The sequence below is a fragment of the Culex pipiens genome, chromosome 2, assembly GCF_016801865.2.
Source record: "Culex pipiens pallens isolate TS chromosome 2, TS_CPP_V2, whole genome shotgun sequence".
NCBI classification, from domain to species: Eukaryota; Metazoa; Arthropoda; class Insecta; order Diptera; family Culicidae; genus Culex; species Culex pipiens.
In genome coordinates, this window is record NC_068938.1 from 166203221 (window position 1) to 166218082 (window position 14862).

General features: G+C 35.8%; 1 protein-coding gene across 2 annotated transcripts in view; it reads right to left on the reverse strand.

Moving 5' to 3' along the window:
• Positions 1 to 3463: 3463 nt before the first annotated feature.
• Positions 3464 to 14862, reverse strand: part of LOC120423074 (uncharacterized) — a 46866-nt gene continuing 35467 nt past the window's right edge. For both annotated transcript variants that reach the window (XM_039586748.2, XM_039586749.2), the window contains exons 4-7: positions 8397 to 8519; positions 8019 to 8157; positions 4051 to 4651; positions 3464 to 3990 (exon numbers count right to left, since the gene is read on the reverse strand). In XM_039586748.2, coding sequence (XP_039442682.1) covers positions 3686 to 3990; positions 4051 to 4651; positions 8019 to 8157; positions 8397 to 8519 — 1168 coding nt within the window. In that variant the 3' untranslated portion in view covers positions 3464 to 3685. The remainder of the gene's footprint in view (positions 3991 to 4050; positions 4652 to 8018; positions 8158 to 8396; positions 8520 to 14862) is intronic.

The following is a 14862-nucleotide window of genomic DNA, read 5'->3' on the forward strand; positions in this document are numbered from 1 at the left end:
CCATTCTCCTTTGGTAAAACTAAAAACTTTATTAAATTATTTGAACTTTAAACAAGATCTTTTAATAAAAATGTTTAATTGTTACAGATTATACCAGTTGTTCGCAACAAATGCATTTTGCAGAAAATCGAACGAAACATTTCATTAGGGCACAAAACCAAAATCCGCGATTCGAGAAAATCGCTGGCAATAAGTGGACAACTTTTTTTAATTCCTATTTAAAAGAAGCATGACTGAGTGTATTTTTACTGATCATACGATAAAACCCTGCTTGAATATTTCTTATTGTTATGTTGATTTTCGCAATAAAACTCATAATTTTAAAGAATCTCGTTATTATCTCGTTATTTATGCCCTTTAAATTTCCAACTGTTGTTCATAATTGGCCCTTTATAAATGCAATTTCGAAGAAAGCTGAAAGGGCACTAAAGCGCTGTTTTGTATTATGTTTACGGGTCATTTCATTTAGTAAGAAATAATGATGAGTGCTAATTTTGATAATTGGTGAAGTTTTGTGTTAGAATGGTGTAGATAAGGTATGTGAAACCTTAAAATTCTTCAAAAGTGTTCAGAACAGCAGCCGCGGGAGCAAATATAATTGTGTAGTTCGACGAAGTTTTTTTTTTTTTAACAGGAATCCTTGGTGAAAAGTAAACCAAACTTTGTTTTGAAGTGAATTAGTGTTAAGGATGTATGAAAAGTTCACTTTATTACACAAAAAGCTCCTCAACTACGAAAAAGAAAAAGGGCACATCTGAACTTTTTTTTTGGTTTGAGTGAACATTGTTATGTGCCCTTTTCATTATTTCAATAGAAAATTGTTGCTATCAATCTAATTCTTGAAGGGCATGTAGGGAGTGTACTAATAAATGGAATAGTGGAATAATCCCGAATGTTTACGTAATAGTTTTGTGCCCTGATGAAATGTTTGGCTCAAAATCTTGAAAATAAAAAAAACCAACCATTTTTTTACGGGAAAAGAACAAAATCTTTTAATATATGTCAAAGCGTGACTAATTTACGTATTTTATTCAATGGTTTGGCCATTTTTTTTTTGGAGAATTGATGTTTTCTGAATTTTACTACACAGATAAAACAAATCAAACACAAATAGCATTGAAACTTACTCAACGCATTAGGCAATCGTCGTACAGAAAATAAGAAAATATAACTTTAAAAAAAGTAATCATCTTCCTGTTGGTGCTCTGGTGCATCTTGTATTTTGTTTTTGTTTTTTTTTTCATATTTTTTTACAAATACTATTTGAAACCCAAAAGAATAAGCAGAATAATTGAATAAAAAAATCTTAATGCATAGTTTACAAATGTTTTCAATCAGTTTTCAATGAGCAATTCCAGCTCAAATCAGGAATTTTCTGGTTCTTTTGTACCCGACCCTCTCCGATTTCAATGAAACTTTTTAGACATGCTATCCTAAGTCTATAAAAGTAATTTTTGCGTATATGGAGCCAAATGTACTCGAAAGTAACATTAGAGAATGGCGTAAGTTATTTGAATATTTTTGTAATTTACAAATTTCTGTATCTCGAAGCCGATGCTTCGTATCAAAAAGTGGTCAAAGACAAACTTGTAGGAAATAGGACGGGCTTTTTGAACAAAATATACTGAAATAAAAATACAAGCCGCTTCTATGAGATTTTTAAATATTTAAGTTTAAAAGTTATATTTTAAGATGACGTCACAATTTTTTTTTCGTTCAAAATTTTTAAGGAAATAGCCTAAGATGTTACAAAAAAGACTCATAAAAAATACAGAATGGTATGTCTCTCCTTAAAAAAATACAAAAATCATTTTCTAAAACTGTTTTTTGAAAAGTATAGACCACTTCAACGTCAAAATTTTCAAAAACCGATAGTGAGAATCGATTCTTCGACAATTTTACATAAAAGTCTCCATATTGACCGTTGTTCTAGAAATTTCAATTTTTAAGATTTGTTTTTAATCTTTTAGATAGCACAATTCACTAAACGATAATCATTTCAAATTTCTAATAATCGAAAAATATTCAAGCTAGCATAAAAAAACCAAAAAAAATGTGCAGGAAAATGTTTTGTTTAGAGTTTATAAGACCTTTATAAAATCAAATCAAATTATTCGCTCTACAGCATTGCCTTGGCGTTCTCGATTGCGAGATTCCTACTCGAAACTAGGTGTTCGAAGGCTTGATTGTTGAGGCAATTGCAAACCTCTTTTTACACCTTAGCTTCCATCCACCCCGGGATTCGAACTGACGACCTTTGGATTGTTAGTCCAACTGCCTACCAGCGACTCCACCGAGGTAGGACCCAGGGAGACGACTCCTACACCTGAACTGAGCTAACGACCTAACCTTTTTTAGGTTAGTCCGGGACCAACATTTACTTCCCGTCCGACGGAAGGCGTGATCAGACAAATCTCGTGTCGAAAAATGCCACCGGGACCGTCTGGGATCGAACCCAGGCCGACTGGGTGAGAGGCAATCACGCTTACCCCTACACCACGGTCCCGGCTCAAGACCTTTATAAGTATAAGTCAAAAAAATCTATCTTTTTTCACAGTTTTCTACTGCTGAAATTACAAAAAGCCTTAGAATTCATCAACATATCATTTTCATATTCTTTCATCCTTTTTCTAACTGTGATCATGAAAATCCAAATTATTATAGATTCAAATAAGGCCATTGCAAATATTTTTCCAAAAAATAAAGGGGAAAAGAAATCAAAAAACTTCAAAATTTCAATGGAAATAGAGGTACAATCAGCTGAAACACTTAAAAAGCCTTTTCCTGCGTTGATAATCATTTTTTGGCATGTCTGAGACTGCTTAGAAATATTTTGAATTTTTCAAAAAACTCCGACGAACAGTACTGCAAAAATTTTGTTTTTCGCGAAAAAATCGCATTTAAATATTTTTCTGTTTGTTGTTTTTCAAAACATTTGATTTCATTTTTAAAACAGAAATAAATTAATAAGTTGTACAACTATTTTTTTTAAATTAAAATGCATTTAAAAGTAGTCTTTAAATACATAAAATTTTGAAAGAAATCTAAATTAAGCTTCTGTGAAAAATTGAGTTGATTTTGAGTTGAGAGTTTAGAAATGGAGTTGATAATTATATGTTTATCCTTATACTGATCGTTTTGTTCTAGATAACTGACGTGTTTTACAAATAGCATACACTTTGGGCGCATTATTCTCCTTTCGGGTTAATGGATTTCGGAATCATTTATTCAAAACTACAGCAATCTGTGTTAAAACTCGTTTAATTCTGGTTAAAACCAATTCTTTTTCGTTTTACATCGAAAAATCACCTTTATCTGTACGCAGAGCAGCAACAAATTTTGTCATAGAACTCGTAATACCTAAGCGCGCTTAAGAGCGGGAAAGGAGAGCGTTGAACACACACACGTACACACTTACACACAGACTAACTGAACAATCTCAACGTATTGCTTAAAACAGCTATTTTCGTTTTTGTTTTTTTGCTTTAGTGGTGCATATAGAAATCACGAAATGCTAAATACAAAAGCTTTGAAATTTTCTTCGCGACCTACCCTCACGCGGTTTCCATTCAAACAAATCACATCCAAGTTCGCGTACTCGTTTCCACACACTCATATTAAGGGAGCAATAAATCAAGCGTTTTTATCTTTTACGTCCTAGCGTTTTCTTATGGTGATGCACCGTTTAGCCGTACCTCCGCTTGGGGAGCTGCATTCCGGAGCTGCTGCCCGCCTTGTGGCAAAAGTGTCGCATCGTGGAATTCCAGCGGCCCTCGTGGCACTCGAAAACGGACGCCGACCGCAGATGGGGCGGGATCTCGAAGTGGTCGTTGCACTTGATCCGACAGACGGTCCCCGTCGGAACGTACAGGTCGTTGCCGGAGGTGGGTTTAATTTCGCACGCAAACCGGCCGTTGTTTGGGGGGATCTGGTAGGTGCAGTCAGAACCGAGCTGGGTGTCGGTGTCGTACGCGTAGTCGTCGGAAACCTCTGTGGAGTGGGAGAAGATTAATAAATTAAATATTGAGTCTGTTGAAGGTTAACTCCTACCATTATAGCTGCAGTACGGTTCGTCACCCTCCCAGGTCTGCTCCTCGCTACACTCTACAAACGCCCCTGGCGCGCTCAAATACCCCCCATTTCTGCAGTGAAACGTGCACTTCGATCCCCAGATCTGCCCCAAATCGCACGCCACCTTCAGATCCTTACTCTTGGGGTGATACCGACCGCACTGCTTCACGATCACTTTGTACCGCAAGTCGCACGTCTGGACGACCTTGCCGGAGCGCGCGTTGACAACCCGCGCCAGAAAGGAGTACGGAACCCCGCCGGCCGAGTGGGGCAGCACAAAGTTGAACTTGTTCCCGAACAGCGTCTCGAGCTCGTACAGGTCGCGTGAAATCGGCTGGTTGCGGCAGGTCGTCAGCATCGGCGGCTCGATCAGCACCCCGTCGAGACCCTTGCGTGCGATGGCGGTCTTCTCGGCCGGACACTTGATGCAGAGGCCGTTCACGACGGTTGACTTGACGCCCGGTTCGTGGAACGAGCGGCGGTTTCCACCGGTGGTGGCGATCGCCGCCGAGGTCCAGTCCATGTGGCGTTGACGGTGCTGGGCGCGGTTTCTGCCGTGGTGGGGCTTCTGGCGGTAGACCTGCGTGTTTATAGAGGCAAGGGTTAGGTTGGACTTGTCAACGGGATTTTTCAGATATCGCGTACTGATATCAACAGGGTGGCTACTCTTAATATTTTTCAAATCTTAATTCTCATTCAAAAATATCATACTTCAAAATATTTAGTGCACGGAAATAAGGTTTATCGTTAATCTTACTGAAATTTATTTAAGAATCCCAAAAAAAAAAATGGTTGTTTTTTCATACACCATTTTTTTAAGTTAGAGATCCTAAAAAAAATCCTTAATTTGACAGCTGGAACCAGGTTCAAAAAATAGTAATTATTTAAAAATTAAATTATTACTAAATTTTACTAATTTTAAGCTGAAAAAATGCTGTCGGTCTCAAATTTACAGTTATATTTAAACTATGTTTTTCATTGAACATAGTTTGAATATAACTTCAAGTTACTTTAATTTAACCAAAATAACTTTTTGTATTTTTTTATTTTTGCTTTTTTTTATTTTTGTATACCTACATTTCACTTAATTTACTTAACCCTTTTAGGCCTGAATTTTCAAAAAAATATTTTTTCATTCAATGATGGGAAAATGATTCTTTTGACCTTACGAAAATTATAGGCTAGTTTTGGAAATTTTCATATTTGGGTAATATATGACCCATCAGGCCTGAATGGGTTAAACAAATTTAACCAAATTGGACGTAATTTAAATTAACTTAATTTTGCTTTATTTATGTTGATTTAACTTATTTTATCTTGATTTAAATACAAATAAATTCAAATATACAGTACAAAATACAAAATCATAAAACTAAACTTAAACTAACTTAAATTTATCAAAGTTTTGCAAAATCAAACTTATTTGGCCATATTTGAACTATGTTTCATTTACGTGAACAAAATTTCACTTTTTCACAATTTTTATGTTTTACCTGTTTTTTGCAAATCCTATATTTTTTTTACTTATTTTAAAAATCTTCTTAATTTAACCTTAAACCCAACAGTATTTAATTTTACCTAAATTTCACTAAATTCACCAAAATGGAACAGATATTAACTTAATTTAATTATATTTACCGAAATTAAAATAAATTGAGCTAATTTAACCTCGTATTTACATGTAACTTAATTCAGTTAGTTTTATCTTATATTTTTCTAATGTTTGCTAATTTTGCTAGTTTTAACTACATTTAAATAATTATATCTACATTTCAAAAAATTCACTTAACCAAATATAACTTATTTTAACCAAACTTTAGCATTTTTTTTCAAAATTTAACTAAATTAACTAAATTTTACTTAATTTAGCTTTATTTAACTTATTCAAATTTATGTTTTCTTAACTTAATTTACCTTAATTAAACTTAATTTAACTTGATTTAACTTAATTTAACTTCATTTAACTTAATTTAACTTAATTTAACTTAATTTAACCTTATTTAACTTAATTAAACTTAATTTAACTTAATTTAACTTAATTTAACTTCATTTAACTTCATTTAACTTCATTTAACTTCATTTTACTTCATTTAACTTCATTTAACTTCATTTAACTTCATTTAACTTAATTTAACTTAATTTAACTTAATTAAACCTCATTCAAATTTATTTAACTAAGGCCGTTGCAAATATTTTTTGAAGTTTATGCCCCTCGGCTCTGACCAAAGTCGTGGGGAGGGGGGAGGGGGGAAGAAAATAAAAAAAAATAAAAAAATATATTACAAGCCTAGGTTTCAACATTTGGATGAAAAAACTGTTTTAAAATGCATTTTACACGCGTCCAGTTGCTTTTCAATCATTAGTTTTCAAAATATCGATGTACTGACGAAAAAAAAATTTTTGTGGGACTGTACATTGGCATATTATGAAAATTTAAAAAGTCTTCAAAGGAGTTCAAACATGCTAAATATGATTATAAACGCAGGATAATGTAATTTAACTGGTTTTCGGTAGATTAAACTTTGAATTTCATGAATTTTTTTCAGTTTTTCGTAAAAATATTTTATTTGCCCCTTGATTATTCAGGCGACATAAACTATGAAAAATATTTGCAACGGCCTTAATAAAACTTGATTTAATCAAATTTTACCAAACAACATTAAATTTAACTATATTCTTTCAAATGTAACAACATTTAAATAAATGTATCTAATTTTAATAAAATTCATGTAAGTTATTTAGTTGATTCTATCAAAAGTTACAAGGATTTTAAGATAAAAAACTACCTGAAAAATACCACCCGAGCGTACAAGTGTTAAATAAATTTATTAGATTTTAAATTATTTAACTGAATTTAATCAATTTTACTCAATTTAACTAAATTCTTCTTTTTTTTTAATTTAACCAAATGTGACACAAATTAACTTACTAAATTTAAATTCAACATAATTTTACTTGTTAAAACTTGATTTTATTTAATTTTATTTTATTATGATTGAACTTAATTTCATTTAATTTAACTAAATTTAAATTAATTTAACGGTGCACATCAACCAGAGCTTTTGCACCCAGATTTTTGTTACAGACATTTTAGTATCTTCAAAACTACGGGTACTATCGAAATATTTTTATATTCATCCCCTAAAGCATTCCACCAAGTAATTTACAGCAAAGTTTCAGTAATTTTACAATCCCGTACACGGAGAAAAAAGAGTTCCCAAAATCGTGAACAAGCGTTCATGAAAATAGGAACCACGAACAAAGTGTTCAAATCTCATGGTACGATTTCGAAAAACGTACCATGGAATTTGAACACTTTGTTCGTGGTTCCCATTTTCATGAACGCTTGTTCACGATTTAAGGAACTCTTTTTTCTCCGTGTAGTTGCAGGATTGGGTCCGTAAGTTTGACAATTTTGGTATAAGAAGACAACAACTTCCTTCGTTGCTGTGCACCCTTAACATTATTTAACACAATTTTTTGATGTGCTTAAAAGGCATTAGGTGCCCTGCTCGTTCGGATCTGTCAAACATTGGCCACTCTATATCTAGACATTCTGTTGTTTCAAGTTGTTCAAAAATGAGATAAAGTGAAAAATCTGGCAAAATCTATCAATATCTGGCACAGAGAAGGATGAATCTTTATTCTGGCTGGCGCTGGAAAAATCATGGGTAAAAGTACTCAAAATTGTGCTGAAACACCATTATTTTTAGTAAAATCATTCCTGTCATTTAGATTTGGGCTGACAGTTTTGGAAAGCAAATCAGCAATCAGAGTTAGCTGTTTCACCAATCCCAAGTTGATAAATTTACCTGTAATTTTAGCTTATTCAACCAAAAACATCACTGTTTCACCAATTTGAAGCAAGCTAACTTGAATTGTAAAATTTTAGATGGAACTCCTTTCCGTGTGGCCACCCTGTCCCCCCCTTGGACCCAAATACTCACGGCCGTGTCCAGCTTCGCCGTGTACGCCAGCGTCCTGTTCTGGTCCGGCTCGAGGAAGGCGCGTCCTCCGCGGGGCAACGTCACAGACCCGGTTTGGACGTGCTCGTACATGTACTGGGTCTTGTTGAGTCCACCGTACCTGCCAAAGTGGAAGCCGTTGTAGTTGTAGTAGGTGACAACAAGAGCTTTGAACGTTGATTAATCGCCCCGTGTTAGACAGCGTCAATAAGTGTCGGCCACGGTGGGGCAAATCGATTATTTGATAAAAATCTATATGGGTATTAAAACCGTCTCTCAACAGCTGCGTATTATCCGCGCCGCAAATCGCGTGATTTACTCCAATCTGTAGTTGCTGTTATTTGAGTTGTTTAAGCTTACCGGTGGTGATCCGCAGGCTTAGCGCCGTTGATTCGGACAAGATCGTTGCTGCGGCTGATGGCGCCACTGTAGTTGCTGCTGCTGCGACTCGATCGAGGATGATTTATGTGGAACGGGTGATTCCTGTAAATTGCGAAGGTGGTTTCCAGTGATTAATTGTGCGTTGGAGGATATTACTTATCGCGGGAGTGATACAAATTACTAGAGGATGGTAATTAATTTCTCGTACAGTAATTGATTGAATCACATTGCAAACGCTATCTATGCGCATTTTGTTGTTGGCTAAAAGAAGTATCAATCAACAGCCACTTGCATTCTTGTAGAAAACTTAAATTATTGCTGTAATAACTCGTTTAACTTAACCAGATCCGCTCAGGTCCCACAAACGTGCTTCTCTACAGCTTTGCATACCAGAAACACGCCCATCCCATATAAGAAGCATCCTGGTAACCAGAAACGGGGCGTTATATCTCGATGAAATTAATCTTGACCTAATCAAGTTGTTAAATAACTCACTTTACCGCTTATCTTCGCACGTCCATTTGAGCGATAAGGTATGCTGGGATGCTAGGATGGCACTGAATTGAAGAATGTTCCGTTAGAAACCACGTTAATGGTATTCAACATTAAAAAAATAAATGAACAATTCAACCATGATAAGATTGTTTCAAAAATAGCTATTGCTATTGTCCAATTTTTGATAAATTGATTCTAGAAAATCAAGAAGTGTACCAAAATTCACAGAACTCAGAAAAAAGTATTTTTCATCGAAAAAATATAAAAATAGTTTCATAAAATCTGGCACTTTTCGAATCTTAACTGTAAACAATGTTGGGACTCATTGCCATTTTATAGGAAATTGAATGTACTTTTCGAATCTTCAATAGCCCAGAAGGGTAATTTGTCAAAGCCCCAATCAGTTTTTATTTTCATAAATCGTATCTCGGAATGTAAAATTTCTCGAGAAATCTGATAAAAAAAAATTTAGACTCTTTGAGATTTTCAAAACAGCATTGTATGTTTTCATACGACCTTTTGAAATGTCAGGGTATAGGGTAATTCTCTACCAACTCACACGAAATCGGGAAAAGTTGCCCCGACCCCTCTTCGATTTGCGTGAAACTTTGTCCTAAGGGGTAACTTTTGTCCCTGATCACGATCCGTTTTTTGATATCTCGTGACGGAAGGACGGTACGACCACTTCCATTTTTGAACATGCGAAAAAAGAGGTGTTTTTCAATAATTTGCAGCCTGAAACGGTGATGAGATAGAAATTTGGTGTCAAAGGGACTTTTATGTAAAATTAGACGCCCGATTTGATGGCGTACTCAGAATTCCGAAAAAACGTATTTTTCATCGAAAAAAACACTGAAAAAGTTTTAAAAATTCTCCCATTTTCCGTTACTCGACTGTAAAAATTTTTGGAACATGTCATTTTATGGCAAATTTAATGTACTTTTCGAATCTACATTGAACCAGAAGGGTCATTTTTCATTTAGAACAAAAATTTTCATTTTAAAATTTCGTGTTTTTTCTAACTTTGCAGGGTTATTTTTTAGAGTGTAACAATGTTCTACAAAGTTGTAGAACAGACAATTTCAAAAATTTAGATATATGGACATAAGGGGTTTGCTTATAAACAACACGCGTTATCGCGATTTTACGAAAAAAAGTTTTGAAAAAGTTACTTTTTGCGTTTCTCTTTGTTTCGTCGTCCGTGTCTGTCGCGGATGACCATGAACGGCCATGATCGATGACAACCAACTTTTTCAAAACTTTTTTTCGTAAAATCGCAATAACTCGTGATGTTTATAAGCCATCCCCTTATGTCTACATATCAACATTTTTGTAATTGTCTGCTCTACAACTTTGTAGAACATTGTTACACTCTAAAAAATAACCCTGCAAAGTTAGAAAAAACACGAAATTTTAAAATGAAAAATTTTGTTCTAAATGAAAAAATGACCCTTCTGGGTTATTTCAGATTCAAAAAGTACATTAAATTTCCTATGAAATGACATGTCTCACGATTTTTGACAGTTGAGTAACGGGAAATGGCAGCGATTTTAAAACTATTTTTTAACTTTTTTTGATGAAAAATACGTTTTTTCGGAATTCTGAGTACGCCATCAAATCGGGCGTCTAATTTTACATAAAAGTCCCTTTGACACCAAATTTCTATCTCATCACCGTTTCAGGCTGCAAATTATTGAAAAACACCTCTTTTTCGCATGTTCAAAAATGGAAGGGGTCGTACCGTCCCTCCGTCACGAGATATCAAAAAACGGACCTCGGATTCGTGATCAGGGACAAAAGTTACCCCTTAGGACAAAGTTTCACGCAAATCGAAGAGGGGTCGGGGCAACTGCTGTGTGAGTTGGCGGAGAATTACCCTATATTTTTGAAACTTAAAACTATTTTTCCTAGTTTAATCTAACTTTTAATTTGTGTCTAAGACAGCTAAAATCGACTGAAATGGTGCGGAGTCATGATTTTTTGAAAAACGTTGTTTTTGCCAAGGTTTTTTGCGAAAATAAACGAAAATAACAATTGGACGGATTTGCGACAAAAGGTCGAATTCCAAAGGGTCGAAAGAAATAAAGTCGAATGAACAAAAGGTCGAATGTGAAAAAATAAAACAAATAATAATAATTACGTAATGTTTTTGTGAATTTTCTATTGTTTTAAATATGAGCGGTCCTTAAAAAAATCAACTTCTTAAATATTATTTTCAGTTTATATTTAAATAAAAAAAAACCTTTTCTTGTTTGTTTAATATTTTTGTAAGTTCTTCCATTCTTTCAAACATGAGCTGCAGATCTTAACGAAAATTCGACTTCTAAACTATTTTCTAGGTTTATTTTAACAGCAGTCTCGTTTTGACTGTCGTAATGTTTTTTTAAATTTTCCATTATTTATAATATGAGCGAAACAAAAGTTCGTCTTCAGAAATATTTGTTAAGCTTTTATTTTTAGAAAACAATTCTTAACTGTCGTAGTATTTTTGTGCATTTTCCCATGTTTTAAAATATAAGCGGTTCATTCTAAAAATGCTACCTCTAAAATATTTTGTAAGTTTTTATATTAATTATAAAAAAAAATAATGGTTAGAATATTTTACTGACTTAAGTGACTCAAATATAAACAGTTCCGAAAAATGAAAAATTCTGCTTCTTAAATATTGTTGCAAGTTTTTTAAATGATATGAACAAAAGCCCCATTTAAAATCCTATTACAGTTTAATTTTTTTTATTCATGTTGTTGTTTATTTAGGTCCCCTTAGCTGTAAGTTAACTGGTTTGGGCCGGATTTTAGTTGTAATTTACATTTTAACTTAAGTCTATAGTTAATTAACAGTTTAATCAAAAGAGATAATGGCATTGAGCGCCGAGTTTTCGCTGAGTATCTTGCCGAGTTCTTTGAAGAAAGGGATCAGAGATTAAAGTTTTCATTCTCATATGTAATTTGAATACTTGTTTAAATATATATCTACAATCTATTCCTCTCCTAAACGACAATAAATCAGTTCATGATTACAATCTTTGAAATCCAACGCCACTTCGAAGTCACACAAGGGGGGACAATTAAACGGGACAGACTCGCAAGCCCCTCTAATTTTCAAATCACTCCTAATGCGATCCTAAGTAAGTCAATATTCCGGTGCCTCTTTCTAGGTTGGCTGGTGTGCAATTAATCTGCATAATAATCAATATTTATACACGTCGCGTGAAATGATAGTCATCAAATCAGCATCGCGTGATCCTTATGATTAACCTCCGGCGGCGGCGTCAACTCTACGACAAGCCTTCTTTTTCTAAAGTCTGTGTGTGCCGCACTTCATTCCAGTTATGGCAAATTGCTTCATTTGGTACCAGACAGACACCCCCATAGAGTGAGAGAGATCAACGGTTCGGGTCATGAGTTCAAGTTGCAATGTGCGAACTGTCGGTTTCATTCAACATAACTCACATAAGTGATTTGCCAGTCAAAAAATCGAGGACTATTATGGGCGATAATTGAGCAAAGAACCGTTTGACATCGCGCGGCACACCTTAAGTTTGTTGTTGGGATCATGTCGTAGAAATTAGGTTTAGCACAGAAATGTAAACAAACGTATATGTTTGTACAGGCCAGGGGTGCTTTCTCGGTGATTAACGATCAATTCAGCGGGTACAACTGAGTTTAAGTGGAATTTGATCGTTTGGTCGAATGACAATTGAGTCGAATTTGAAGAATTTTAGTTTTTTAAATGCTCCGATTCGAGTTACTTATTACATTGAGGTCGAAATTCGACCAAATTGCCCACTCTGGTACTACAAACTACAACCTGCTCATAAACCCCCCTACGAATTGCCTCAGAAAATGACCGTTTAATTGCAGTGCTGGCATCGGGTCAGTCGGCACACGCACGGTAGACGCCGCCGCGGCCTCTGGTGGGCTGCTCCATGACCAGACCCCATAAAGACCCCCTGCGCAGCTGCTACGGATCTCGGCTTACCTCCCAAGTCCGGCCGAGAGTTGAGCCGTATCTGTGTATGTGGGCGCCCCCCTGCAATTAAATCGTTAAAGCTTATTGGAAGATTAACTGGCTCAATCGGAGCTGTTAAGGTGTGTAATTATTTATTCTGCTGCTCAACAGGCTCGAACGTTGAGGCAGGTTGTGGTGGGGGTAGCAGGTGTTTTCGGGATCGAGTTCTAAATTCGATGCCGATAATTGATTGATTGTGGAAATTATGCTCGCACGCTGAAATTGGAGGTGTAAGATCGAAATTGGAGTCTTGGGGCCGGATGGTCTTGGGAGGTTACGGCCACGGCCACCGGGGCCCGGCAGGTGGTCGCAATCAGGTGTTAATTGGTGCGTTTTGCGGAAGTTAGGCAGATGATGGGGAGGTTTTCCGACATTTTTGAAATTGGGTTTATCAATTTGGGGAAAACAAAAGTAGTGCTGTGAAATCTGTTCAAATTGTATCGCTTCAGTTAATGTTGTAGAAATGTATGACAAGTTGGCTCAGTCCAGCCATTTCCCGGTAGCTTAACTCATAACTCAAGATAAAAAATAGTTTCCACTTGTTTGCAGATAGCAAAATGATTAAGCAACTAAGTTCTCCACCGACCTTCGCGCGATACCAACTAACCAAGATTTCATAACTCATTCTAATTCCAATTTACGATTAAATTCCGTCTGCGCGCAAACCAGTCAGGATAAAGTGCTGAACTCATTGTATTATAAATCTGCGGCGAAGCACTAGTCGTAAAATTTAAAGGAAATCAAAGCGCGAATATGCTAATCAAAACTATCAATTGAATGCACCTTCCAACTGTGTGTGCGAAGATTTGTTTACAGTCATCGTATTGCAGGTGTATTTGCATACCTTCTCCGCTTCAAGTGAGGCGCCCCACGGACACCGGGCAATGGAAATTAATTAATCGACAGTCCCATTGAACATTGAATTTATTTTATGCTAATTCGTGTTCCTGCGCGGTATCTCTCTCGGCCAAAAGGGGTCTGAATAATTGAAACATGTAGTACCTGGCACGCCGTTTTAATTAAAGTCGATTAAAGTACATCGATTGGCGAAATGCTTCGAATTTATCCGCAACCTAATCACAACACTTAACTTATGGCCCTCGCGAGTGTCCCTTTATTATCTCCCGAGAGGACTTCCACGACATCGACAGCGAGTCATGCCGAGGAACATCTCAATTCACTCTGCGAACGTCACGTCCCGCAGATACGATTAGCGTATTAATGGGTTCCCCCTGCCACGGGGCAGTAGATAGATATTTTATTTTATTACTTAAAGTTGTTGCAACGTTAGCCGTCACCGAGATTGCTCCCCGGAGATAAACTTTACCGGTTTGTAATTACTCCATTGATATGGGCGGATCTTGAGAGCGGACTGTTGAGAGAAAAAACAGGTAGCTTCTTGAAGATATGATAGGGGCTTGATGGTGCGAATGAATGAAGGATTCGCAGTGTAATGGAGTGGTTAATTAACCCTTTTGGTCAGTTAACCAATTTATAGATATCTTTGGGAAGATTTAAAAAAAAGTGAAACTTTAGCTCTCTTACAGACTCAAATTAGGAACTAGAAAGCCCTCTTGTTGATCTTTAAAAGATTTTTTTTATTAGTTAAATTAATTTTTGATATTAGTAATTCTCCGCCAACTCACACAGCAGTTGCCCCGACCCCTCTTCGATTTGCGTGAAACTTTGTCCTAAGGGGTAACTTTTGTCCCTGATCACGAATCCGAGGTCCGTTTTTTGATATCTCGTGACGGAGGGGCGGTACGACCCCTTCCATTTTTGAACATGCGAAAAAAGAGGTGTTTTTCAATAATTTGCAGCCTGAAACGGTGATGAGATAGAAATTTGGTGGAAAAGGGACATTTATGTAAAATTAGACGCCCGATTTGATGGCGTACTCAGAATTCCGAAAAAACGTATTTTTCATCGAAAAAAACA